A 26,937-nucleotide genomic window follows, 5' to 3' on the forward strand; every position below is an offset into this window, starting at 1 on the left:
CCAGACTGGAATGCAGTGGCATGATCTCAGCTCAGTGCAACCTCCGCCTCCCAGGTTCAAGTGATTCTCCTGCCTCAGCCTCCTGAAAAATAACTGGGATTACAGGTGTGCATCACCATGCCTGGCAAATTTTTCTATTTTTAGTAGTGACAGGGTTTCACCATGTTGGCCAGACTGGTCTCAAACTCCTGACCTCAGATGGTCCGCCCGCCTCGGCCTCCCAAAGTTCTGGGATTACAGGCATGAGCCACTGTGCCCGGCTTTTTTTTTTTTTTTTTTTGATACAGAGTCTCACTCTGTCGCCCAGGCTGAGTGCAGTGGCATGATCTTGGTTCACTGCAGCCTCCGCCTTCTGGGTTCCAACAATTCTCCTGCCTCAGGCTTCCTGGTAGCTGGGATTACAGGCACACACCTCCATGCCTGGCTAATTTTTGTATTTTTTAGAGACAGGGTTTCACCATGTTGACCAGGCTGGTCTCGAACTCCTGATCTCAGGTGATCCTCCCACCTTAGCCTCCCATAGTGCTAGGTTTACAGGCTTAAGTCATCATGCCCGGGCAGTAATTATTTTTAATTACTATTTGGTAGACATAGTCTTTTAAAACAGCAATTCTGAAACTTTTTGGCTTTAAGGTCATTTTATACTATTAAAAATTACTGCATAGAGGTAACCAACACGCTGAATTAGTTAGTCCCATTCCCGTGCTCTTTTAAAACATTTTACTGTATATGTATACGTCTATAAATAATACATAGAATTTGTTTTCATGTCCTAAAATTGTATATAAATGGTTGTACACTGTACATATCATTCTTCAACTTTCTTTTGTTTGCCTAGCGTTATATTTTTCAAATCTACCCATATCAACACAAGTAGCTCTGGTTTAAGTTCTTTATAGTATTCCATTTTATCACTATACATTTGATTAAACTCTCTTCATTCGGATAAACAATAATTAAATAAACATAAAAATCAGGCCAGGCATGGTGACTCACGCCTGTAATCCCAGCACTTTGGAAGGCCGAGGTGGGTATGTCACGAGGTCAGAAGATTGAGACCATCCTGGCTAACATGGTGAAACTCCGTCTTTACCAAAAACCCAAAAAATTAGTCAGGCGTGGTGGCGGGTGCCTGTAGTCCCAGCTACTTGGGAGGCTGAGGCAGGAGAATGGCATGAACCCGGAGGCGGAGTTTGCAGTGAGCCAAGATTGTGCCACTGCACTCCAGCCTGGGTGACAGAGCGAGATGACGTCTCAAAACAAACAAACAAACAAAAAAAATAAAAATTATTGTGGGCCAGGCGCGGTGCCTCACACCTATAATCCCAGCACTTTGGGAGGCTGAGGCAGGCAGATCATGCAGTCAGGAGATCAAGACCATCCTGGCCAACATGGTGAAACCCTGTCTCTACTAAAAAATACAAAAATTAGCTGGGCGTGGTGGCACATGCCTGTAATCCCAGCTACTCGGGAGGCTGAGGCAGGTGAATTGCTTGAACCAGGGAGTCGGAGGTTGCAGTGAGCCGAGATGGCGCCACTGGACTTCAGCCTGGTGACAGAGTGAGACTGTCTGAAAAAAAAAATAAATCATTGTGGATTTCATTTTTGAAATGAAAATCATGCTTACCAATGAGGAGAAAAGTGATCTTTGTTTAAGTGGTTTTTAGCTGTTGATAAGTACTATATTAGAAATTAAAACTGAGAAATAGAAAATACATGCATGTACAGCCATGCATTTGAATAGGCTTTAGAGCTATGACCCATGAACCATTAGCCTGTGATGTTATGATACATCCTAGCTTCGAAAAAGTCTACTGTACACTTCTCAGAAAATTAGAGTGAAAATGTCAAATATATTATGCATTATGCAACCTCTTGTACCCTTGAATAGATATTGAATTCTAGGGATTCTTAGATCAAAATACAGAACCACAGTTTTAAACCATATGTATGGTTTGTAGATGTCAAATGGTAAATGGTCCTTTGATGACGAAATGGCCTTTAAAGTTTCACTTCTGTGGTTTTTACTTTTTTCTTTTGCTTGTCTTAAAAAGTTTAAATCCAACAATTTTGTTTATAAAGAAAAAAGGAAAACATTTTTGTTGTATATTCACTTCTTGTTTCATGGCACTGTGTACTCTCTGGATCAAGTGTGAACCTAGATTTATTTTCAGGTGGGAACAATTAGGTCACTTAAAGACATCATTTTTTCTTTCTTTTTTTTTTTTGTTTGAGACGGAGTCTCGCTGTGTCGCCAGGCTGGAGTGCAGTGGCACAATCTCGGCTCACTGCAACCTCTGCCTCCTGGGTTCAAGCGATTCTACTGCCTCAGCCTCCCGAGTAGCTGGGACTACAGGCGTGTGCCAACACGCCCAGCTAATTTTTGTATTTTTAGGAGAGATGGGGTTTTGCCATGTTGGCCAGGATGGTCTCGATCTCTTGACCTCATGATCCGCCTGCCTTGGCCTCCCAAAGTGCTGGGATTACAGGCGTGAGCCTCCACACCCGGCCAAGTCCATCATTTTGTCTGTAAATTTCTGATGTTTATCCAAGGCTAAACAGTAAATTCTGAAGATTGTGCTTTGAGGAATGCACAGAGACTGGTGCATTGAGGAAAGAGCATTTCATTGTAATAAGTTTTTATTTGAAGTTTATTTATTAAATGTTTTTGTCTTTAGAACACACCCACCCCCACACACACACACACACACAAATACTTCTATCCGTATTTAAACCTAAAACGGTTAGACATAAAGTTTGTTCATAAAAAAATTCATATCCCTGAAGAATCTTTAATTATTAATAAACAAATCTCTTACGGATAACAAAATAGGTAACAGAGGTTGCTGAGTGAATCAAAGTAAATAAGTAATACTAAAATATGAAAACAGAAAAAAATCTGAGAGATGACCGTCAATTAAACTTCTGTGAGCAAATGGCAAGTAAAGGACATGTAAAATACAGTTCACCATGGAGGAGTAGTGTGTTTGTAGGATAGAGGTTGACATAGGACTGCTTCTATGAAGAAAGTTAGTCAGATTTATATTATTTACATTCTAATAAGTAAAAACTTTATTTTCAGAGTTTTCAGATTGGGACTTTACTAGCTTGACCCTCAGTAATAAGACTTGCCAAAGACCTAGGAATTTGAAAATCAATGATAAATATCTATCTGTATCACAGTCAGTGACCAAAAATCAGTCAGCATCCACAGAACTGGAAGAAATAGCTAAAGAAATGATTACTATTGGAGCAGAGTTTCTATTAGAGAATGATACTCTCCATGACCTGTGTGAATCACAGCTAACAGCAAACAAAAAGCAAAGAAGGTAACACAGAAGCACAGAGAATTCAGTCCTAGAGTACTTGGCTTCATAATATCATAGTTATGGCTTTTATTTTTTATTTTATGTTTTGAGACGGAATTTTGCTCTTGTTGCCCAAGCTGGAGTGCAATGGCATGATCTCAGCTCACTGCAACCTCTGCCTCCCGGGTTCAACTGATTCTCCTTCCTCAGCCTCCCAAGCAGCTGGGATTACAGGCACGCACCATCATGCCTGGCTAATTTTGTATTTTTAGTACAGACAGGGTTTCACCATGTTGGTCAGGCTGGTCTTGAACTCCTGACCTCAGGTAATCCACCCACCTCAGCCTCCCAAGTTGTGGGGATTTCAGGCGTGAGCCACCTTGCCCGGCCTAGTTATAACTTTTTAAAAAATTGTTTTTGGCTGATTCATGCCTGTAATTCCAGCACTTTGGAAGGCCAAGGCAGGTGGATCACCTGAGGTCAGGAGTTCAAGACCAGCCTGGCTCACATGGTGAAACCCCATCTCTACTGAAAAGATGAATATTAGCTGGGTGTGGTGGAGGGCGCCTGTAATCCCAGCTGCTCAAGAGGCTGAGGCAGGAGAATCACTTGAGCCCAGGAGGTGGAGCTTGCAGTGAACCAAGATCATACCATTGCACTCCAACCTGGGCGACAGAGCATGACTCCATCTCAAAAAAAAAAAAAAAAAAAGAAGGAAAAGAATCATTTTTAGCAAAAGTACTTTGTGTTTACTCTCCTTATATAACCTACAACCAAACAAAATACCTTTTAGCAGGGCATTTGTATTCTTCCTCTAATCAAAACAATCTATGAACAACAAAGAGAATTGGGGGAGAGAGTAATTTTGTTTAGGCTAATATGAAACACAAACTTGAGAGTCAGGACCAGGATTATATTTAGAGTTTGGGGACTGGATGGGAAACTAGGTAGAGATCTAAATATTGCCTACTCAAGCACAATGTGGTTTTTATGCTTTATTTTTACAGCTCTGAATTCACAAGTGTTAGTTATAACTACATGTAATGTAACAAAGAAGCACCATCCAAATCAAATATTATTTCTTACAATTTCTATGGCTTTAAATATTATAGAATGGACTGCCCCAGTATTAGTGGGAATCGTTGAGAATTTCTCTATAGTGTATCCCCAGCTGTGTACCCATAGTCTGTCATCTTATTTTAATGAATAGTTGTTCACTAGGAATATTTGTTTTAAGGAGTGCTCTATCGTTTAAAAAAGATATATGAAGTTCAATTTTACTAATAATTCTTTTAGGACACCCAGTCTATTGATTAATTGCATCTAATGTGTTTTACTTTATGTACCAGTTTAACTCAGTGCCCTTAATCATATGATCTGGTCTACAGTAATAAATTATATAATTTTTTTATCCCAATAGTTTTGTTTTCTTTTCCCCTTTGTAAAATTAACGTTGTATTTTACAGAAGATGATCAGCTGTCTCCTAGAGTAGTGACTGCAAGCTATAAATCCAGAGTTACTTACCTATACCTATATATGCTTGTTTGCTCTTATTTCTTCATGAGCTTGGTAGATCCAAGAAGCAGGACTTTTAAAACAAAATAACTAAATGAAATCCCTTAACACAGGAAGACATGAAACAGAAAAAGCATGAAGTAAACAACTTAAACAGTGCCTGTAGATTGTTTCACTTCTCATTTAATACCTTTTATAAAGTAATGAAGAGTCTAGTTCTCCAGGGACCCAGATATATACATGTATCCATTTAATAAAAATTCACTCTATATTGGGTACTGATATTCTATATCCTAAATATTTTTGGAAACATTCCCTCAGTTTAGGCCTACATTATTCTTGTTTTGCAATATTTTCTAATTCAGTTCCCTTTATTTATTCATATGCCCTTGAAATTCATCCTCCCCACAGTATTTAGGGTGATCTGTCTCCAATGCAAATAGGACCTTGAGTCCCTCTTGAAAACATAAATGTTCAAACATCTTAAGATTACATATAAGGCTTTCATCATCTGACTTCTGCCTAACTCTCCATCTTTAGCCCTTTCCCCTTTCTGCCCTTTTCTCTGGGATTACTCAACTGCTGGTGATGCTCTCCTCGGGTGCTTGTATTTTAGACAAATATGCTATCTGAGGCTTCTTTCCCTCTCTTGTTGCTGCCTTGCATACTGTTACCCTTTCCTGCCCTTTACCCCTTTTAGTCTGGCTAACCTCACTTTTTAAGTCTCAACTCAGGCATGATCTCTAGAAAAGCCATCTTTGACACCTTTTATTTACTTTCTTTTTTTTTTTTTTTTTTTTCTTTTTTTGTGGTGGAGTCTCACTGGAGTACAGCAGCATGATCTTGGCTCTCCGCAAACCTCCGCCTCCCAGGTTCAAGCGATTTTCCTAACTCAGCCTTCCAAGTAGCTGGGATCACAGGCACCCATCGCCAAGCCCAGCTCATTTTTGTATTTTTAGTAGACAGGGCGTTTCATCATGTTGTCCAGGCTGGTCTGGAACTCCTGGCCTCAAGTGATCCACCCGCCTTGGCCTCCCAGAGTGCTGGGATTACAAATGTGAGCCATCCATGCTGTTCTTATTTACATGCTTTAAACCCCAGTGTTTAGCACTTAGCAGGAACTCAGTAAATAATTGTCAAGTAAAATAGATAAAGACTGTTTATACAAAGATAACTTGAAAGATTGTCCCCTACCGTCTGGGGAGCAAGGGCATAAACATATAAATAAAAAATTTACAGTTCAGATGGAAGAGATACAGTACAAAGATAAGGTACTAAGGCAGGCCCAAGGAAGGAGACACCTGTTTATCAGGGGGAAGATAGCTCTAATCAAGGAAGACTTCACATAACTCTCTTAGTCTTAAAAGATGAAAAGAAATTTGTCAAAATAGCAGAAAACGTTTCAGATGTAAGGAGCGTGATGTACAATGATAAAGATGTAAAAAGTAACAGTAATTTTGGAACTCATTAATAATGAACAGCACTCTTTGTGCCTTGTTGGAAAGATACTGTTATAGAGAACATTTACAGTGTTACTTTATATATTCCTACAGTATCATAAAATTTTGTTTTATTTCTGACAGTTTAGCTCATTTACGTTGGGTGAATGAATTTGTGAGTGAATCTTTGAGACGTTTGTATGGGTTGAACCTATTGTCTAGTGTTGCTAGTCTCCCCAAGTGGTTTGTTGAAGTTTTGGATAATAGTTGAAGTTTTAATTAGATACTTCATTAAGCTGATACTTAGAAGTATTTCTTACTGAGAAGTAAATGTTCCACTAAAGATTAGGCTTCATTCAAACTTTTTGTGATTACGCCACTACACTCCAGCTAGGGTGACAGAGTAAGGCCCTGTCTCAAAAACAAATGGAAGAAAACCCTCTCAATTTATAAAATAAAAATAAATGTTATTTTCTATTTCTATAAAGACTATACCTTTTACCTAACTGTTCTAAGTAGTTCGTTTAACTAAACATTTGGATTTTTTCAGCTGAACATGACTTAGAAGTGGCATCAGAAGAAGAGCAAGAAAGGGAAGAAAGTGAAAATCACCAGCCACAGGTATTATATATATTGTTTTAAATTTCTGTTTTAATATTGTTTTCTTTGCTGTAATGATGTAACATCGTTCAAATGAAATTACCTTTCAGACTAGCCTTTTAGAATCAATAGATCATTATTTAATATTTAGTATTAAAAACATTTAGACTAGTTAAAATATTCTTAGAATGTATCATAACCTATAGCTAATCTTTTGTTTTTTGTTTTGTTATAGTTAATCTTTACCCTTGGAATTGAAGCCAGAAATTTCCTGAGTATTGTTTCCTCTTTCATTTTTATAACTTCCTTACATGATAAAGATGGTAACATCAAATATTGAATCATATTATTAAACAATAGAAATTATGAACATTTTAACACTGATGGCCACTGAGTTGAATTCATCTTAAAGGAGTAATCATTCCCAGTGGTTCAGGATTTACATTCTTATATTCCTGGTCACTAATTCCAAGGTTAAAGATTTATTCTGCCTTGTGATCTCTGTCAACTTCAGTGTCTACATTCAGGGAAAGAATGAGGTCAGAAAATCAACCCAGTTATTAAGAAAATCATTCCTTTCAGAATGGGATCTTTCCACTGTTAGGATATAAACAATAACTTTCTGATTATTTCAGTCTAGGAAATCAGTAAATATTACGGAATTTTTTTATCCACTATTAATGAACCTTAGAATATATAAGAATTGGACTTAAGCTGATAGCCTATACAGATGCATAACACCATATTATGGTATATAATTTCAATCAAAATGTAAGGATTTGCTTTTCTTTCTGATTGTTGTTTATTTTGGCTCCAAATAATTTAAAGTTTCCCTACTCTCCAGTTAGAAATCTTTGGGAAAAGGTACTTAAATGCACTGTAGGGGCTCAGTATTTGAGGTATGGTAGGGTAAAATCTTTTTAAGTGAGGATGCCTTTGTAATGCTACAGATCATCTGCTAATTTATTTTTGGTAGATTTAACACATAATGAATTAAGTTTAATCCAAAGGAACAGTGAAACACTTAACTTTGCTAGTTCATGCCCTTCTTCTATTTTAGGCTAAGGCAAATTAGTTTTTACTTCTTAGTTACTATTCCAGTGATTTGGGAGTAACTAAATGTAGATTAAGTTTAACAGTTAAATTTTAATTATTTCCTAATTGTTCTTTGTCCATACTTGATTACTCAAGGATAAAGTTATTTTAAAAACATGCACCCTGACAGAAAAGACATCTGAAAAACAAAACAAGCAAATTAATCTTTCACTTTCACATCTGCAAAAAATGTCTCAAGAACCAGAACTGAATAAGGAGTGTGATAGAGAGGATGTATCTGTATATTCAGGACTTCCTGGTGTGCAAAACAGTGAAGAAATGTCAACCAAACAAGGCAAATTAGAGTGGAAAAATAACTTAAAACTCATCACAAATGAGTTAAAGCAGAGCTGTGGTGAAACTTGTGAAAAATACAAAATTACTGCTTATCCTGGGGAAGAGCCACTACATGATAACTCTAAAGGAGGCGCAAACTTAAAGGAAGTACCCTCTTCTTTGACAAATAATATACTTGATTGTGATGAAAAAGATTCTGCTGTCTCTGTACTATACCAGGCATTGCCTGAACAAAAAGAACCCAGTCTCGAAAATGGCTTTTCATCTCCTTCATACTCTGGGTCCCCAGACTATGCCTGCCAGTCATATTCTAAGACTTATTTAAATGAAAATAAATTAGGCCATGGAAATGTTAACAAACCAGACACTGAACATGTTTTTAACACAGATGAGAATTTTTATAATGATAGAGAAAATAAAAAAGTAAGGAACCCAGTAGTAGTTACAGGTGAAATGAAAGAAGAATTTGATATGCAAATGACAAAAAATATGAACCAAAGTACCACTAATTGGAAATTAAACATCAGACGTGTGCCTCAGTCTAGTGATCCAAAAAGACCTTTTGATTTGATCTGCTCCAAAGAAATGAAGCATATGATTCAAATAAAAAGGCACAGGATTTCTGCTGGTACAGACGCTTATAAGAAAACAAAGCCAATACAGAACTTGTTCCAGAAGCCATTATATGATCATTGCAGTGCTCATAACGATAAAAGCATGGAACTTGAATTAGAAAATGTGAGGTCTTCTGTACCACATAGTGAGAGAACATCAAAAGTATCTCTAAAAGAAGAATTACAGCAAGATATGCAAAGGTTTAAAAATGAGATAGGCATGTTAAAAGTAGAGTTCCAGACTTTGGAGAAAGAAAAAGTCCAACTTCAGAAAGAGGTAGAGGTTTGCTTGCTGCTACTCTTTGTTTTTTTTTCTCTATCAATTATTTGATCCATTCTGATTTTCTGCTTTTGAAGAGCTCAAGTATAAAGTGGTGTTACCTAAATATGTAATTGTATGTAGAAATAGATTATTTATGCTAAGTAACAGGAGTTAAGGAAAATGTTCTCAAAATCTTTGTTCCTTAATCAACTTAAGAAGTCTATGAGTCTTCGCTCTTCTAAGTGACATATGGACTGGGAAACTAATTTAGCCATATACCATGTGACCTTGTGAACCAGTATAAGTGTAAAGGAAATTGCTTTATGAAAGGTAATAAGTGCTAGGGTTTTTTCCCCTATTGACTTAAAAATGAATTTCTTTTATTTAAACAACAACATGGCAATATAGTGGGAAAGAAGCAGTGACTGAGAAGAGATATAAAAATGTTTCTAGCCCTGAGTATTGTAACAAATATTCCCAGCCAAAGGGATCTTTTTAATGCGAGCTTATCTGTTTGACTCAAACTGTTAGAGTTTATAATTCCATTCTGATCACTTTAAAGATTTTTGACAACAAATACATACACTTTCACATATTTTTTAAATCACCAGTCAAGTATTTCTGTTGAACCAGACCTTTACATTATGTTGTTTAATAAAGTATGATAAGTTTGGGCGTGTATACCATATAAGTGGCATAAATCCTTAGCCAGCAATTTAGTATTTAACTCCAAAGTAGAAAGCTGAGTTCTGTACATTGAGTTTTAAAGATAAACAATAATCTGCAGATATTCTTCGTTTTCTTTCTTTCTTTCCTTTTTTTTTTTTTTTTTTTTTAAGACAGAGTATCACTCTGTTGCCCAGACTGGAGTGCAATGGCATGATCTTGGCTCACTGCAACCTCCGCCTCCCGGGTTCAAGCCATTCTCCTGCCTCAGCCTCCTGAGTAGCTGAGATTACAGGCGTGCACCACCACACCCGGCTAATTTTTGTATTTTAGTAGAGACCGGTTTCACCATGTTGGCCAGGCTAGTCTTAAACTCCTGACCTCATGATCCGCCTTCCTTGGCCTCCCAAAGTGCTGGGATTACAGCGTGAGCCACCGCGTCTGGCCGATACTCTTCTTTAAAAGTAAAAGTAGATGAGGTTACCCACACCCTGCTATGGCTTTAAATTACTTTGCCAGTGTCACGCTTTTAATTCATCTGATTAATTTGATGAATTTATCTGGTAATTTATCTGATTCAGCATTATGGAGTTATATCATCTCTTTTGGTGCCATAAAATGCTAGATAATGCCACTTTAGGAGCTCTGGATGGATCATTTAATCTTTCTTGTTTTACTTCCATTATCAGTAGATAATGGGGCTAACTTAGATAATTAATACTTATGCTGTGTATCCTCCAACTATAAAATTTTATGGTTATTGAATGTGAAATTTGGGAAGCATCTCATTCTCCAGAATTCCACACCAGCAACTCAGCACTTTCACTCTGTTCCTTATGTTGTGGCAAACTTTGGTTTCTGTGTTTCAGTGAGCACCTTCGCCTTGTTGATATCCCAGGATCCAAATGAAAAAAGAATTATAAAAGATACTGGGGAAAAGAATAGCTTAGTGCAGAAAGGGGAAAGATTCCTTTCTCTTCCTGGAGCAATGTCACATCCTCTAAATCTGGCTGCATAGTTTAAAATCCAGGTGGTAAAGGCAGAAGAAGATGCATCTTGTGTCTTTGTCCTTTTATTTCTCTGTTTCTGCCAGTAAAATGGAGTGAAAATTCATAGTAGATAGTGAAGATTGGATGGGAATAAAAGCACAAAATTAAGAAGAGTCCTTGAAATTTTGGAAAATTCTGATTTACCCAAACAGAATGAAGCAGACTTTACAAAAATTTTGTTAATAAAATTATAATAATAGCTGATAATTATATAACAATTATATATACAATGATCCCATTAAAGTAAGCAGGAAATATTTTTATTGGCTAAAGTTACCATAGTTAAACTGAGTCAAATGATAAACTCAGTGAAAACAGAAATTCTTTTTGTTGAATAAAGTAATAGCAATTCCTTAGTATCAAACTTTCATCGAAGGTTGAAGAAGAAAGGAAAAAACACAGAAATAGTGAAATGGAAGTATCAGCAAACATACATGATGGTGCTACTGATAATGATGAAGATGATGGATTAATTCAAGAAAGAAGGAGTGGAGAAACTGATCATCAGCAATTTCCCAGGAAGGAAAATAAAGAGTATGCTAGGTAAGCCGATAGCATATTTAACAGCAGATAATTGTTATTGTGCTATAAAACTAATTCTAATTTGGACTAATATTCTGATTAACAAATATTATACTTTTATTATACAAGGGATATGCAACCTTGTCTTGTAATTAGAAAAAGGCAAATTAACAAACATTGAGATACCAGTTGTTTCAGTCATATTGATATTTTATTTAAAAAATAATACCCAGTGATGGCAAATGCAAGAAAAAAGGCATTCTCGTACACTGTTGGTAAATGAAATTGGTAAATCCTTTCTGAAGCATAATTTAGTATGTATTAGAATTTCAAATATTTCCTATCTTTAACCTAACAGCTTCACTTCTGGGACTAGATTCTACAGGAAAATATGACTTATGTAAAAATGTACACACACAAGGACATTTATTATATATTATGTATAGTATACAGTAAGCCTATATGTAATATATATAACATGTTAAAGATAAATAATATGTATTTTAAGGATATTTATATAAGCACATTACATATATACATATGTATGTTAAGGATATTTATTATAGTATCCCAAATGTTGGGCTCTCAAATTAATCTGAATTACAATCTGTGAATTCACCAGTGTTTGAGAAAGCCCTACACAGAGGGATCTGTAGTGCATGTAAACATTTCAGTATATTGGGTATTTTTAGGGGCTCACGGTCAACTCTTAACAAACACAGTGGGAAATTTCAGTCTCTGTAAATTATGTAGGTATATGATAGTGATATCCTTGTGCATGTTTTTAGACCATAAAAAAGTAGTTATGACTGGGCGCGGTGGCTCATGCCTGTAATCCCAGCACTTTGGGAGGCTGAGGCAGGTGGATCACTTGAGGTCAGAGTTCCGGACGAGCCTGGAAAACATGGTAAAACCCCATCTCTACTAAAAATACAAAATTAGGCAGGCGTGGTGGCAGGCGCCTGTAAACCCAACTACTGGGGAAGCTGAGGCAGGAGAATCGCTTGAACCTGGGAGGCAAAAGTTGCAGTGAGCCAAGATTGTGCCACTGCACTCCAAACTGGACACAAGGCGAGACTCCATCTCCAAAAGTAATAATAATAATAATTACAGATTTTCTGGTGGTAACTCTAACTAGGCTAAAAGTCTATAAAAGTTACCAAATTCTTTTCTTTTCTTTTTTTGAGATGGAGTTTCGCTCTTGTTGCCCAGGCTGGAGTGCAGTGTCGTGATCTCAGCTCACTACAACCTCTGTCTCCCGTGCTCAAGCAATTCACCTGCCTCAGCCACCCAAGTAGCTGGGATTACAGGCCCACGCCATCACACCAGACTAATTTTTTTGTATTTTTAGTAGAGATGGGGTTTCACCATCTTGGCCAGCTGGTCATGAACTCCTGACCTCGTGATTCACCCGCCTCAGCCTCCCAAAGTGCTGGGATTACAGGCATGCCTCCGTGCCCCACCCATTATTTTATTTTCAAACAAAATCATAACTAATCAGAATATTGTTATTTTGGAGCTGCATATAATGACATACAGGTATTCTAAAAGTAAGGGTTTTTTCCCCCACCCGGATATTTTCCTAATTTCTTCTTTCATGTTATATGTGTATCATTCTATTTTTTTTTTTTTTTTTTTTTGAGACGGAGTCTCACGCTGTGTCACCCAGGCTGGAGTGCAGTGGCGCGATCTCGGCTCACTGCAAGCTCCGCCTCCCAGGTTCACGCCATTCTCCTGCCTCAGCCTCCGAGTAGCTGGGACTACAGGCGCCCGCCACCTCGCCCGGCTAGTTTTCTGTATTTTTAGTAGAGACGGGGTTTCACCGTGTTAGCCAGGATGGTCTCGATCTCCTGACCTCGTGATCCACCCGCCTCGGCCTCCCAAAGTGCTGGGATTACAGGCTTGAGCCACCGCGCCCGGCCGTATCATTCTATTTTTAAAACTTTGTTTGAAAAAAAACTTCATTTAAGTGAAACATTATATTTAAAACCAAAACCAAAAATATAGCCCAAATCTAATTGTTACTTCCATGTCTAAAGATCATTGCTTGTGAGCTCTAGCCTTTTACTGTAGCATTCAAGTTTAGTGTAGCATTCACCTCTCTCTAGTTTCTTTTTTTTCTTTCAAGTTCCTAGGAAACATCTAGACGCTGTGGGCCTAATCTCTGCTCACCTTCTATCTCTAAGTAGAATGGTTTTCTCTCACTTTTTTGTCTTGTGAAGTCCTCTATTTTGTCTCTTCTGTTTTAAAACTGTCCTTATGCTCAGATGTACCTTTTCATATATTAACTCTTACATATCACATTTTATCATAATGGTATGATAAAATTATGGTTTTTGAAGCAGGGAATATACATTTCCTCTTATGTTGTTGGTAATTTGTGTTTTTTGAATTAGTGAATGAATTGAGGTGGAGGAAAAATTTTTTTTTTTTTTTTTTTTTTTTTGAGACGGAGTCTCGCTCTGTCGCCCAGGCTGGGGTGCAGTGGCCGGATCTCAGCTCACTGCAAGCTCCGCCTCCCGGGTTTACGCCATTCTCCTGCCTCAGCCTCCTGAGTAGCTGGGACTACAGGCGCCCGCCACCTCGCCCAGCTATTTTTTTGCACTTTTTAGTAGAGACGGGGTTTCACCATGTTAGCCAGGATGGTCTCGATCTCCTGACCTCGTGATCCGCCCGTCTCGGCCTCCCAAAGTGCTGGGATTACAGGCTTGAGCCACCGTTTTTTGTTTGTCAGAATTATTAGAAAACATTGGCTTTTTAATGGATTTTTAAATTTTTTTAATTCTTTTTTGTTCCTTAACTCTGTTTCTGCGTTTTGTTTCTTTTTTTCTTTTTTCTTATCTAACTGTCACTTCCCATGGATTTTTTAAAGTAGTGGTCCTGCCTTGCAAATGAAGGAAGTAAAGAGAACTGCGAAAGAATCTGTGAATTCACCAGTGTTTGAGAAAGCCGGTTTACTAACTGGTGGCCTGCTACAAGTGGATGATGACAGCAGTTTAAGTGAAATAGATGAGGACGAAGAAAGGTAAAATCTGTGATTTCTTTATTTCTCTATGGAGGAAGGTTAGTAATAATTTTTTTTCTGAAAATAGAATGATGTAGTCTCCCAAAGCTAGAGAATATCAACTGTTTCCATGCTGCCGAAAGATTAAGATGAGGACAACTTTGACAAGCAGCAGTTTCAATAAATGGTCACCATGGAGCCCTGACTGTAGTGGATGGGCTTTGACAGTGTTTGAGAGAACTTGGACTGAGAGGCAGTAGGTAAACGGGTGGTAACTGAAGAAGAATGTGGGATTCAAGGGAGCCTTCTTTCTTTTTTATTTTAAAACGTATATTTACATGCTTTTGGGAGTGACCCAGTAGAGAAGGAAATGCTTATGAAATTTAGTTTTGTTTGCATGTCTAAGCCTCAAAAAGCTTGATCCTTTATCTTTTAAAGATTTATAATAAACTAACTGTTCTTAGAACTTCTATTTATGTAGTTTTTTGCTGTATAAAAAGAGATTGTTCATTTAGAATTGTTTCAGAAATGGAATATTCTTATATAATTGAATGTGTTGATGACGATCTACAAGTTAAACTATCGTATATGGATTTTAAAAAATTATCTAATAATAAACATGCAAACCATGTAGGTCATACTGAATTGAATTTAAATAATTCTTGGTAATTGAAGATATCAGAGTACTTTTGACAATAGCATCATGAACAGCTATGATTTTGTAAGATCAGGTGTATTAACTTAATAGTTGTTTAGATTCTGGGGAGAAGGGGAGGATTTTGTTTATGTACCGTAGAAAATTAAACCATTGACAATCTATCACAGACTTATTTTTAGGTTATAAAGTTCTAAAATATTAAAAACCATGTTGCCTTATGCTAATAGTGTCATTGACATATATTGTATGCTCAAAAAGGATTTTTTTTTCTTTTTTTTTTTTTTGTCAGAGTCTTGTTCTGTTGCCCAGGCTGGAGTGCAGTGACATGATCTCAGCTCACTGCAACCTCCGTCTCTTGGGTTCAAGCAATTCTCATGCCTCAGCCTCCCAAGTAGCTGGGACTACAGGTGCACACCACCATGCCTGGCTATTTTTTGTATTTTTAGTAGAGACAGGGTTTTGCCATGTTGGCCAGGCTGGTCTTGAACTCCTGACCTCAAGTGATCTGCCCACCTTGGCCTCCCAAAGGGCTGGGATTACAGGCGTGAGGCACCATGCCCAGCTTCAGTAAGGATTTTTGAATGCATGAATAAAGAGTTGAGTAGATGAATGAATGAACGTTGATGAATTTCTTTAGAAAAAATAAATGTTGAGCTTATTGAAAGTAGGTTTCCAAATTGGCTAGATATAAGGTCTTTTTATTTTAAAAATATTTACAAGATTAAAAAATTATTGTTTATAATTATAACCAGAAATAGAATGAAAATATAGATTCATCTGCTATCATATCACTTAAAACACTTGAAAATAAATATTACTTTCACAGCACAGCAAAATATGTTTCAGAGCTAGAATTTTTGGGTTTGAATTTTGGGTCTGCTACTGACCAGCAATATGTGCTTGGGCAAATTCCTTGGCTTTTCTGTGCCTAGTTTCTTCCTTTATAAAATACCTAATATTTTATCAACCTCACAGAATTATTGTTAGGATTAAAATGAGTTTAACGTACAGTGCTTAGAATAATGCATAGTACCTGCATTGTGACTCCTGAAAAAAGCTAATATCGTCATTCAAAAAGGGTTTCCCTCATGTAAGGGTGTTAAGTAATACATTCCAAATAGGTTTTAGTGCCAGTAAAAGCTTGTTTTTATTGAAAAGGTCAATACCAAAAAAAACCTGGTATATTTCTTTCTATTGAGTAACGCAAGTAACACTGTGTTTTCCTTTGGCTTTGACTGTCAGAAAGCTTGATCTAAATTTGTTTGTTATGATATTAGTATATTTTTCTTGTCCCTTACTTTTACTTTTTCTGTTTATGGTTCAATACCCCTTGTAGAAAGTTATTATCTTTTATATTACCTGTAAAAAATATTCCTGTGAACTTTATGAATAGGGTAAATAAATTACAAATGCAGAGCTTTTATTTAAAAAAAACAATAATTTTAGATATTCCTTACATTTTACATATTTACTATTTGCCTGAAAGGTGTTTTTTTTTTTTTTTTTTTTTTTTTTAGGCCTAGTAAGAAAACATCTAATGAAAAGAACAAGGTACTGTAAAAAATAAATTATCAAAATTATTGTTTAAAAAAATACATTATAAAAGATAAAGTGGGCTGGGAACAGTGGCTCACACCTGTAATCCCAGCATTTTGGAAGGCTAAAGCAGGAGGATTGCTTGACTCCAGGAATTTGAGACCAGCCTAGGTAACATAGTGAGAGCCTTGTCTTTACAAAAATTAAGAAAAAATTAACCAGGCATGGTGAGCATGCCTGTAGTCCCAGCTCCTTGGGAGGCTGAGGTGAGAGGATTGGTTGAGCCCAGGAATTTGAAGCTGCAGTGAGCTATGATCACAATGCTACACTCCAGCCTGGGTGATAGAACAAGACCCGATGTCAAAAAAAAAAAAAAAAAAGAAATGAAAAAAAAAAACAGAGAATCTTTTGTTGTAAAGACATTTACTTTGAAAAACTGAATAAGAAGCACTAGCCGTTGATAATATATCCTTTTAACTAAAATCAGTTCTTTTAAAGAAATACCTGTGTTTTTGCTCATATAGAAAGATGGATAATTACCACTTCTGTATGTGCTATAAATATTTGGGGGACATTTTGAAACAGTGTTATTTATTTCAACCCCATAGGTCAAAAACCAAATACAGTCTATGGATGATGTTGATGACTTAACTCAGTCATCTGAAACAGCCTCGGAGGATTGTGAGCTGCCCCGCTCTAGTTACAAGAATTTTATGTTGCTCATTGAACAACTTGGAATGGAGTGTCAAGGTAGGCCCATTGCAGAAATTTAAGGCCTTTTTATGTATCCCACTGTAATGTATGCAAAGTAATAAAGTGAAATGTATGCACACTTGGCATACATTATGCTGTGTTTAATTGGTGGCTACAATGCTGCCACTGTGCAAAGCTGAAGAGATCTTTATATAATATATTCTTGATATTATTCCTTTGTTAGCTATGTTTTTTGCAGGGATTTTTTTCTCCCAGTTTGTGGCTTGACTTTTCATTCTCTCTTTTTTTTTAAATTTTATTTGTTAATTGTTTTGTTGACTTTTCATTCTCTTAATGCTATCTTTTGAAGAGCAGAAGTTTTTAATTTTGATTAAGTCCAATTTATCTGTTTAATTATGGATTTTGCTTTTTGTATCGCATTTAAGAAGTCTTTGCTTAACACAGGGTCACAAAGATTTCCTCCTATGCTTTTTTTCTAGAAGTTTTATAGCTTTAGGTCTTTCTTTGGACAAAATCTCACTCTGTCACTCAGGTTGGAGTGCACTGTAACTGAAACCTCCACCTCCCAGGTTCAAGCGATTCTTGTGTCTCAGCCTCCTGAGTAACTGGGATTATAGGCGTGTGCCACCGTACCCAGGTTTTTTTGTTTGTTTTGGGGTTTTTTTTTGTGTTTTTTTGTTTGTTTATTGTGTTTGTTTGTTTTTTTGTTTTTTGGGATGGAGTCTCGCTCTGTCACCCAGGCTGGAGTGCAGTGGCGCGATCTCGGCTCACTGCAAGCTCTGCCTCCTGGGTTCACTCTATTCTGCTGCCTCAGCCTCCCAAGTAGCTGGAACTACAGGCGCCCGCCACCAGGCCTGGCAAATTTTTTGTATTTTTAGTAGAGACGGGGTTTCACCGTGTTAGCCAGGATATTCTTGATTTCCTGACCTTGTGATCTGCCCGTCTTGGTCTCCCAAAGTGCTGGGATTACAGGCGTGAGCCACCCACTGTGCCCTGCCGGCTTTTTTTGTATTTTTAATAGAGGCGTGATTTCATCATGTTGGCCAGGCTGGTCTCAAACTCCCGACCTCAAGTGATCCGCCCACCTTGGCCTCCCAGAGTGCTGGGATTACGGGCATGAGCCACCGTGCCCAGCCAGTTTTGGGTCTTATATTTAGGTCTGTGATCCATTTTGAGTTCCTATTTTTGTATGGATCGAAGTATGGATTCAAGTTCATCTTTTTGGATATGGACATGCAATTGTTCCAGCATCATACGTCAGAAAGGCTAGCCTTTTCCTACTGCATTTGCCATTGTGCCTTTGTCAAAAATAAGTTGACTGCATACATGTGGGTCTACTTCTCAACTCTATTGTGTTCCATTGATCTACAGATGCTCCTGAGTTTTATCTCAGGTTTTTGGTTTTTTGTTTTTTGGCTTATAAGCTATGACTCTTTGTTTTGCTATCTTAGTGGTTGCTTTAGGATTTATAGCATATGACTTGAACTTATCACAGTCTACCTTCATATAATATCATACCACATCATATATGTATAATTTTGTTATAGTTCTGGTATACAGTATAATTATAATAGTAGGCTTTCATTTTTTTCTCTCCTAGCCATATCCTTTCTGAATCTGTGGGATTATAGTTAATTTATTAAGTTTAGGAAGTTTTGGCCAATTTTTCTTCACTTTTTTTTTTTCTGTCTCTCTTCCTCCCTCTTTGGGGGCTTATATATTAGCTGCTTGGATTTTTTTCCATAGTTCATTGGTGTCTCAAAGTTATGAATCTTTTCTTTTGTGATGGTTCATCTGTGTTTATTTCCATCTAATTTAGTTTTCATCTTTGACATTGTAATTTGCATCTCTACAAGTGCAATCTGGTTTTTAAAAAAATATCTTCCATGCCTCCACTTGTCTTCTTGAGCTTTATTTTGGGGTACAGTTGAATTCCATATAAACAGCTTGACTTTTTCCTATCTTGCTTCTATGATTTGGGCTAATTCCCCACTCCTGAGGCAATACCTTTCTGATTATTCATTGTCTTGAGAGGTATGAGTTTTTCCAGCCTGACTGTGGGAATGAATACTCTTGGTGCTGTGGAAGCACCAGGCAGGATTTCCTCTCTTTTTTTAGGTGGTTTTTTCTTTGCTTTCAGGTAGTTTCCTGGCATACATGCACTGTTTATTACACTGCTCAATACCCAAGAGGGGATCTCTGGAGATCTCCAGGGTTCTTTCTCTGTATCTCTCATTCCTCTCTAGTGTCCTGTGATCTCTGTCTACTTTGCGTTTGCCAGACTCTCAGCTTCATCACTTCAACTCAGGGAGTTTGCTGGACTTTATGTCAGTTTTTCCTCCCCACGTCATGGCCTGGAAACTCTGAAGGCCGGGCTCTGGGCATTCATAAGACCATAAGACTTACTTCCTTTGTTTCTTTTCTTTTCTTTCTTTTTTTTTTTTTTTTTTTTTTTGAGACAGAGTCTTACTCTGTCGCCCAGGCTGGAGTACAGTGGTGCAATCTCAGCTCACTGCAACCTCCGCCTCCTGGGTTCAAGCAATTCTCCTGCCTTAGCCTCCCAAGTAGCTGTGATTACAGGCACCCGTCACCACGCCCTGCTAATTTTTGTATTTTTAGTAGAGACAGGGTTTCACTATGTTGGCTAGACTGGTCTCGAACCCCTAGCCTCAGGTGATCTGCTCACCTCACCTCCTAAAGTGCTGGGATTACAGGTGTGACCCACCATGCCCAGCCACTTCTTTTGTTTCTTGTCTGTCAGGGATCATTGTGTTCATTGCCTGAGTCCACTGTCTTGAAACTCATTGTTTCATGTATTTTGTCTGTTTTGTCTTTGGTCATTTCAGGAAAGAAGGAAAGTTAGTACTTGAAGCAGACTGCACTAGAGGCTCAGCACATACCACAGACTGGCTGGATGCTTTTCTTCCCCCTTTGCTGAACTGCTGCCTTCTCGTCCTTCATTTCTCAGTGTAGCCACCTCTCCTTCAGGGAAATCTTACCTGGGCCCAGTATAGATCAAATTATCTTTTGTGGTCATAGAACTCTTGCTTCCTTACAGCATCTATCTGAATTCATAATTGTGACTTTTTTTGTCTTTCTTAACTGTACTTTAAGCTAAGCAAGTGCAGAGGTCTTGTCTGTTTTATCTGCAGAGCTTAGTTTAATGTCTTCCACATTGTAGGCCCTCAGTATATAATTGGTCAGTGTCTTAATGAGTTATAGTGTATAGTGTGTTATATGTGAAAAGTACTCATATATTTCTGTCTTGTTTTCTCCCTGATACAGATTCTGTTAGCCTATTGAAAATCCAGGATGCAGCTCTTTCATGTGAAAGATTATTAGAACTTAAAAAAAATCACTGTGAACTACTTACAGTAAAAATTAAAAAAATGGAAGATAAGGTTAGTGTACTACAAAAGGAGCTATCTGAAACAAAAGAAATAAAATCACAGTTAGAGCATCAAAAAGTTGAATGGGAACGAGAACTGTGCTCTTTGAGGTATGATAGCCTAGTTTTAAAGAAATGTTTAACTATTTGTACTAAAGATATATAGAATTCTTGTAATTGCTGACTTACCTTCTGGGGCTTAGCAGGGAAGAAAGCTTAGTCTTGTGGAGTGTGAAATTCTTGGAAATAATATAACTAGTTCTTAACTATGAACATCTACTAAATATATATTCTTTTAAATCACTTTAATGGCTATGTAGAAGTTTGTCATACAGAAGTCTCATTATTTATTTAACAGAATAAGTTTTGGGTTTACAATTTTTTTGTATTATAGTTAATGCTGGAAGGAATACCTTTTTATAAATCTTTTTCTATATTTCTAATTATTTACTTTGAATAAATTCTTCAATATAGAATTGTTTATAGGAATTTTTTTTAAAAAAGGCCTTTGATCCAGATTTTTAAATTGTTCTCAAGAAAGTTTATGTTAATTTACGTTTCAATTAATAGAGAATGAAATGCCCATTTTTTCAACCTAAATTTTTTTTTTATTTTTGAAATGGAGTCTTGCTGTGTTGCCCAGGCTGGAGTGCAGTGGCGTGATTTCGGCTCACTGCAACATCTGCCTCATGGGTTCTCTTGCCTCAGCCTCCTGAGTAGCTGGGATTACAGGCGCATGCCACCACACCTGGCTCATTTTTTATATCTTTAATAGAGATGTGGTTTCACCCTGTTGGCCAGGCTGGTCTCGAACTCCTGACCTCAAGTAATGTGCCCTTCTCAGCCTCCCAAAGTGATAAGATTACAGGCATGAACCACTGGCACCCGGCCAAAAAGATAATTTTCAACTTGCATTTTTATTGAATCATTTCCAATATCCTTTTCCATAATATTTGCCAAAGGTACTTGTAACAGAAACCTACCAGTTAACAGAATGTTCTTTCATCACTGCCTTTCAAGTATATATGTCCTTTGGAAAAGACTGAAGTGAGAAATTAAAAATCGGAGAACTAGAAAGGAAAGATATTCAAGAACACAGAAATTGTATTAGGGTGATAAACCAACATATGAAGCAGCAGATCACACAATGAACTTTTTATTTTGTAACAATACAGATTTTAAGATAAGCATCTTTAACTGCAGATTTAGCTTAAACCAAGAAGAAGAGAAGAGAAGAAATGCTGATATGTTGTATGAAAAAATTAGGGAACAGTTAAGAAGGAAAGAAGAGCAATATAGGAAAGAAGTTGAAGTGAAACAACAGCTTCAACTGAGTCTCCAAACACTGGAGATGGAATTGAGGACTGTAAAAAGTAATTTGAATCAGGTAAATTAATTTTGGATAAAAATTTTATATTTTTAACTTTATTTCATCACTATTACTTATGCTTTTGATTTAATATATATTATCTAGGTTTAAAACAAAAATGTTATCTTAAGCTGACCTATGACCTTTATAACTAAAATTATTCATGATAAATCTTGGCACCTAATAGATGCTCAGTCTCTGTTTTCTGAATGAAGGAATGGAGGATAAGTTGAGTTTTATCACTAACATAAATGTTAATTTAGGCATTTAATGTTAAAATACAGGCTAAATATCTCTAAAATTATGATGAAACTAGTAAAATGTTTGACATTTTATTTCACAATTCTTTATTTGCCTGTATTTAAGAACTGTTTTTGCTCTTTGATGAATTTAGCTGACATTTATGTGATTAAAATTTGAGTAATTCTTGAGTAATAAAGGTTCTTGCATTTTAATATGCTATTTCCTTTTTTTTTTTTTTTTTTTTGAGATGGGGTCTCACTCTGTCGCCCAGGCTGGAGTGCAGTAGCCGGATCTCAGCTCACTGCAAGTTCTGCCTCCCGGGTTTACGCCATTCTCCTGCCTCAGCCTCCCGAGTAGCTGGGACTATAGGCGCCCGCCACCTCGCCCGGCTAGTTTTTTGTATTTTTTGATAGAGACGGGGTTTCACCGGGTTAGCCGGGATGGTCTCCATCTGACCTCGTGATCCGCCCGTCTCGGCCTCCCAAAGTGCTGGGATTACAGGCTTGAGCCACCACGCCCGGCCGCTATTTCCTTTTTATAAGTTTTTTTTGTTTTAAAATTCTGCTCTTGATTAACCTTTTAGACTTTTAAAAAATGCTAATAGACCCAAAACTTAATATATCTCTAGGTCGTACAAGAGCGAAATGACACTCAGAGGCAACTTTCTCGAGAACAGAATGCCAGAATGTTACAAGATGGAATTCTGACCAATCACCTTTCCAAACAAAAGGAGATTGAAATGACTCAAAGAAAAATGAATTCTGAGGTATTTCTATTTCCTTTAGTCATTTTCAAATATGTGTATATATTTATTTGTGTGTGTATATGTATTTGTATGTGTATATATTTTAAAAACCAACTATATATGCATCTTGGAAAGTATTGAGGATTTTTAAGCCATATATGTATATCTTGGGGGTGGTGGTAGCGTTTTTGGTCCATTGGATAAAGTGATGTTCTTAATTCAGCTCCACTTGTCTGCAGCAGTCAAGTAACAACATTCAGAATGGCCTCTTCCAAAGGAGAAGCTTTTAATATCTTCCATAGGAATTGATAGTCTTTCCACAATCTCAAAACCCTTGCTACTAACAATAAATGCTTGAGTTTTTGGAAGTGATTTCATCACCTTGATATATTAATGGAGAGGTTAGTTTATTACTTCCACCCACAGGAAGGGAGGAAAAGTACAGCCAGTTCAGAGACCATATTTTGGATATTAATCTTCTCACTTTTGAGAAGAGTAATAGTGTGCTGCAAGTAGTATCTTATTTTGGTACAAAGAGCTTTTGAAACAATGATATGCCATGATATATACTTAGTGATAATTTAGTAATAAGTATTTTGTTCCTAGTAAAACAGTTCGGCATATTTCTCCCTGTTTCACATTATTACAGTTTCAAACATTATGAAGAGGAAACAAAAGTTATTGCGACAACAAATCATCTCATGATTTTCTAAGAGGAGCTCTACAGATTTTGTCCTATTTACCATTAGTGTTGTGAAATAAAAGCCTTCTTTTGTATTTAAATATTTATACCACAGAAATAACTGATTTAGTGAAAGAAGACTACAAATAGAGTCAGAAGCCCCAGGGAAAATCATACAGCTGCTTATATTTTTTTTAACTTTTCCTTTTCAAAATCGTGATACTAAATGAGTCCATTGATATAGTAGAAGTGCTTAGTACAATGCCTAGATTTATTATTCATCAATAAACTTAATTGTTATAACTGACTATAAAGATGTGAGAAAAGTAGAATATAGAATATTCTCAGAAAAAAGAAACCTGAAAAACTGCGGGAAATTTCGTCTGTCCAGATATATGCAGAGCCAAGGCTCTTACTATGGGTTGGTGTATGGGTTAGATATCAGAATATAAACCCAATTTTTTAATGTGATCAAATTATTAATCTGTTATGCTTTTGAATTTGTTGTACTTCAGGGAAAGGCCTTTCCAATTCTGAGATTCTTAAAAATTTTCTAGTGATTTCTGTTTTACTTTCATGGATTAATTGTCTTCAAATAAATTTTTGAACTTTGGGGAGTTAATGCTCTATAAGGTTTGAGTTTTGATCCAACTTTTTTTTTCAATTGGATATACACTTGTTGCAACCCTTTATTGTAAAATGTACAGCTTATTCTTTAATTTCAAAGGAAATCATGATATGTCATTTTCTTGGGTGCTAACTCAAAGTTTCCTTTGTTTTACTTAGAATTCTCATAGTCGTGAAGAAGAAAAAGACCTACTGCATAAAAATAGCATGTTGCAGGAAGAAATTGCTATGTTAAGACTAGAAATAGACACGATAAAAAATCAAAACCAGGAAAAAGAAAAGAAATGTTTTGAGGACCTTGAAATTGTAAAAGAAAAGAATGAAGACCTTCAGAAGACTATAAAGCAGAATGAGGAAACATTAACACAAACAATATCCCAGTATAATGGACGGCTTAGTGTTCTGACAGCTGAGAATGCAATGCTAAATTCTAAACTGGAGAGTGAAAAGCAAAGCATGGAAAGACTAGAAGCAGAAGTTGAATCATACCGTTCGAGATTGGCTGCTGCTATACATGATCGTGATCAAAGTGAGACATCAAAAAGAGACCTAGAACTTGCTTTCCAGAGAGCGAGAGATGAGTGGTCTCGTTTACAGGACAAAATGAATTTTGATGCGTCTCACCTAAAAGATAACAATGAGATTCTTTCTCAACAACTATTTAAAACTGAAAGTAAACTCAATAGCCTAGAAATTGAGCTCCATCACACAAGAGATGCCCTCAGAGAAAAGACTTTGGGTTTAGAACGGGTACAAAAGGACCTAAGCCAAACCCAGTGTCAAATGAAGGAAATGGAACAAAAGTATCAAAATGAACAAGTTAAAGTGAATAAATACATTGGAAAGCAGGAGTCTGTAGAGGAGAGATTGTCTCAACTACAAAGTGAGAACATGCTGCTTCGACAACAACTGGATGATGCCCACAACAAGGCTGACAATAAAGAGAAGACAGTGATTAATATTCAAGACCAGTTTCATGCTATTGTGCAAAAACTTCAAGCTGAGAGCGAAAAGCAAAGTCTTCTGCTAGAAGAAAGAAATAAGGAGTTAATCAGTGAATGTAATCACTTAAAAGAAAGACAGTATCAATATGAAAATGAAAAGGCAGAAAGAGAAGTAAGTATCAAGAAAGATAAATATTTTTCAAACCTCCCGAAAGAAAATTTAAAATAATATACGGTTATGTAGTTAACTATAAAAATAAATAGATAAGCTTATTTACGCTGTCAGTTTAGAAACATCCCTTGTTTTCAGCAAATAAAAGAGCTGAGAGATGCTTTACTTTGAGTAAAGACATTGTATCATCTATGAAATTTTGAGTTTTAAGTTATGAGCTGTTAATAGACTAGTATGAATAGTAAACTAATGTGAATAATGTAGTCTTTTACTGCTGAAGATAAAATTTTAATGTCTTTATGTTGCCACATCTTAAGAACATTTCCATTTATCTGCCACCATGAAACAGATAAATGGAAATGCTCATGCCTGAAATGAGTATTTTGAAATTAAGATTCAATTAAGTGTGTTATTTTGACAGTTAATTCCAGATTTCCCAGATAAACTGAAGTATATTGCTATATCTCTTAATACTTTTCTGTCAGTAGCTTTTTATATATTTCAGTTGATGTAATTTTATTTTTATTCTTGTCAATTTGAATTGTCTAAAAAATCAGTAACAAAAATGTCTTATCAGGTTGTTGTGAGACAACTTCAACAAGAACTGGCTGATACCCTAAAAAAACAATCTATGTCAGAGGCTTCACTGGAGGTTACATCACGTTATCGTATTAATTTAGAGGATGAGACACAGGATTTAAAGAAGAAATTAGGTCAAATCAGAAATCAAGTATGTATGAAATTTAACATGTCAACAGTTAATCTATAACTGGTTAAATATATAGTGTTTTATCATACTAATTTAGTAGGTAACCTTCTTTTGTATTTTCGTTATAATTAATTTAAATTTTATTAACTTTTTTTTTTTCTTTGAGATGGAGTCTCACTTTATCGCCCAGGCTGGAGCATGGTGGCACGGTGGCACGATGTCGGTTCACTGCAAGCCCCACTTCCCAGGTTCACACCAGTCTCCTGCCTCAGTCTCCTGAGTAGCTGGGACTACAGGCGCCCGCCACCATGCCTGGCTATTTTTTTTTTTTAGTAGAGACGAGGTTTGACCGTGTTAGCCAGGATGATCTCCATCTGCTGAACTCGTGATCCACCCGCCTCAGCCTTCCAGTGTGCTGGGATTACAGGCGTGAGCCACCGCACCTGGCCTAAATTTTATTATCTTTATAATACACTTGCTGCTTTTTTTTTTTTTTTTGAGACAGCCTCACTCTGTTGCCCAGGCTAGAATACAGTGGCACTGTCTCAGCTCACTGCAACCTCCACCTCCTGGGCTCAAGTGATTCTCCTGCCTCAGCCTCCTGAGTAGCTGGCATTACAGGTGTGTGCCAGCATGCCCAGCTAATTTTTTTTTTTTTTTTTTTTTTTTTTTTTTTTGCGACAGAGTCTCACTCTGTAGCCCAGGCTGGAGTGCAGTGGCATGATCTTGGCTCATTGCAACCTCCGCCTCCTGGGTTCAAGTGATTCTCCTGCCTCAG

The 26,937-nt window shown here is 36.8% G+C and overlaps 1 protein-coding gene across 17 annotated transcripts in view; it reads left to right on the forward strand.

Annotated features, from left to right (window-relative positions):
• The window catches only part of ANKRD26 (ankyrin repeat domain 26), a 96,399-nt gene that overhangs the window by 40,640 nt on the left and 28,822 nt on the right, over nt 1-26,937 (forward strand). For 13 of the 17 annotated variants that reach the window (XM_031652440.1, XM_031652444.1, XM_031652437.1 and 10 more), the window contains 11 exons: nt 6,814-6,884; nt 8,055-9,146; nt 11,223-11,389; nt 14,241-14,393; nt 16,548-16,581; nt 17,175-17,316; nt 20,566-20,779; nt 21,872-22,055; nt 22,909-23,046; nt 24,494-25,450; nt 26,028-26,180. In XM_031652440.1, the coding sequence (XP_031508300.1) occupies nt 6,814-6,884; nt 8,055-9,146; nt 11,223-11,389; nt 14,241-14,393; nt 16,548-16,581; nt 17,175-17,316; nt 20,566-20,779; nt 21,872-22,055; nt 22,909-23,046; nt 24,494-25,450; nt 26,028-26,180 (3,305 nt within the window). The remainder of the gene's footprint in view (nt 1-6,813; nt 6,885-8,054; nt 9,147-11,222; nt 11,390-14,240; nt 14,394-16,547; nt 16,582-17,174; nt 17,317-20,565; nt 20,780-21,871; nt 22,056-22,908; nt 23,047-24,493; nt 25,451-26,027; nt 26,181-26,937) is intronic. The other 4 variants (XM_031652443.1, XM_031652441.1, XM_031652430.1 and 1 more) reach the window with 3 other exon arrangements.

Source organism: Papio anubis, chromosome 11, assembly GCF_008728515.1.
Source record: "Papio anubis isolate 15944 chromosome 11, Panubis1.0, whole genome shotgun sequence".
NCBI lineage: Eukaryota > Metazoa > Chordata > Mammalia > Primates > Cercopithecidae > Papio > Papio anubis.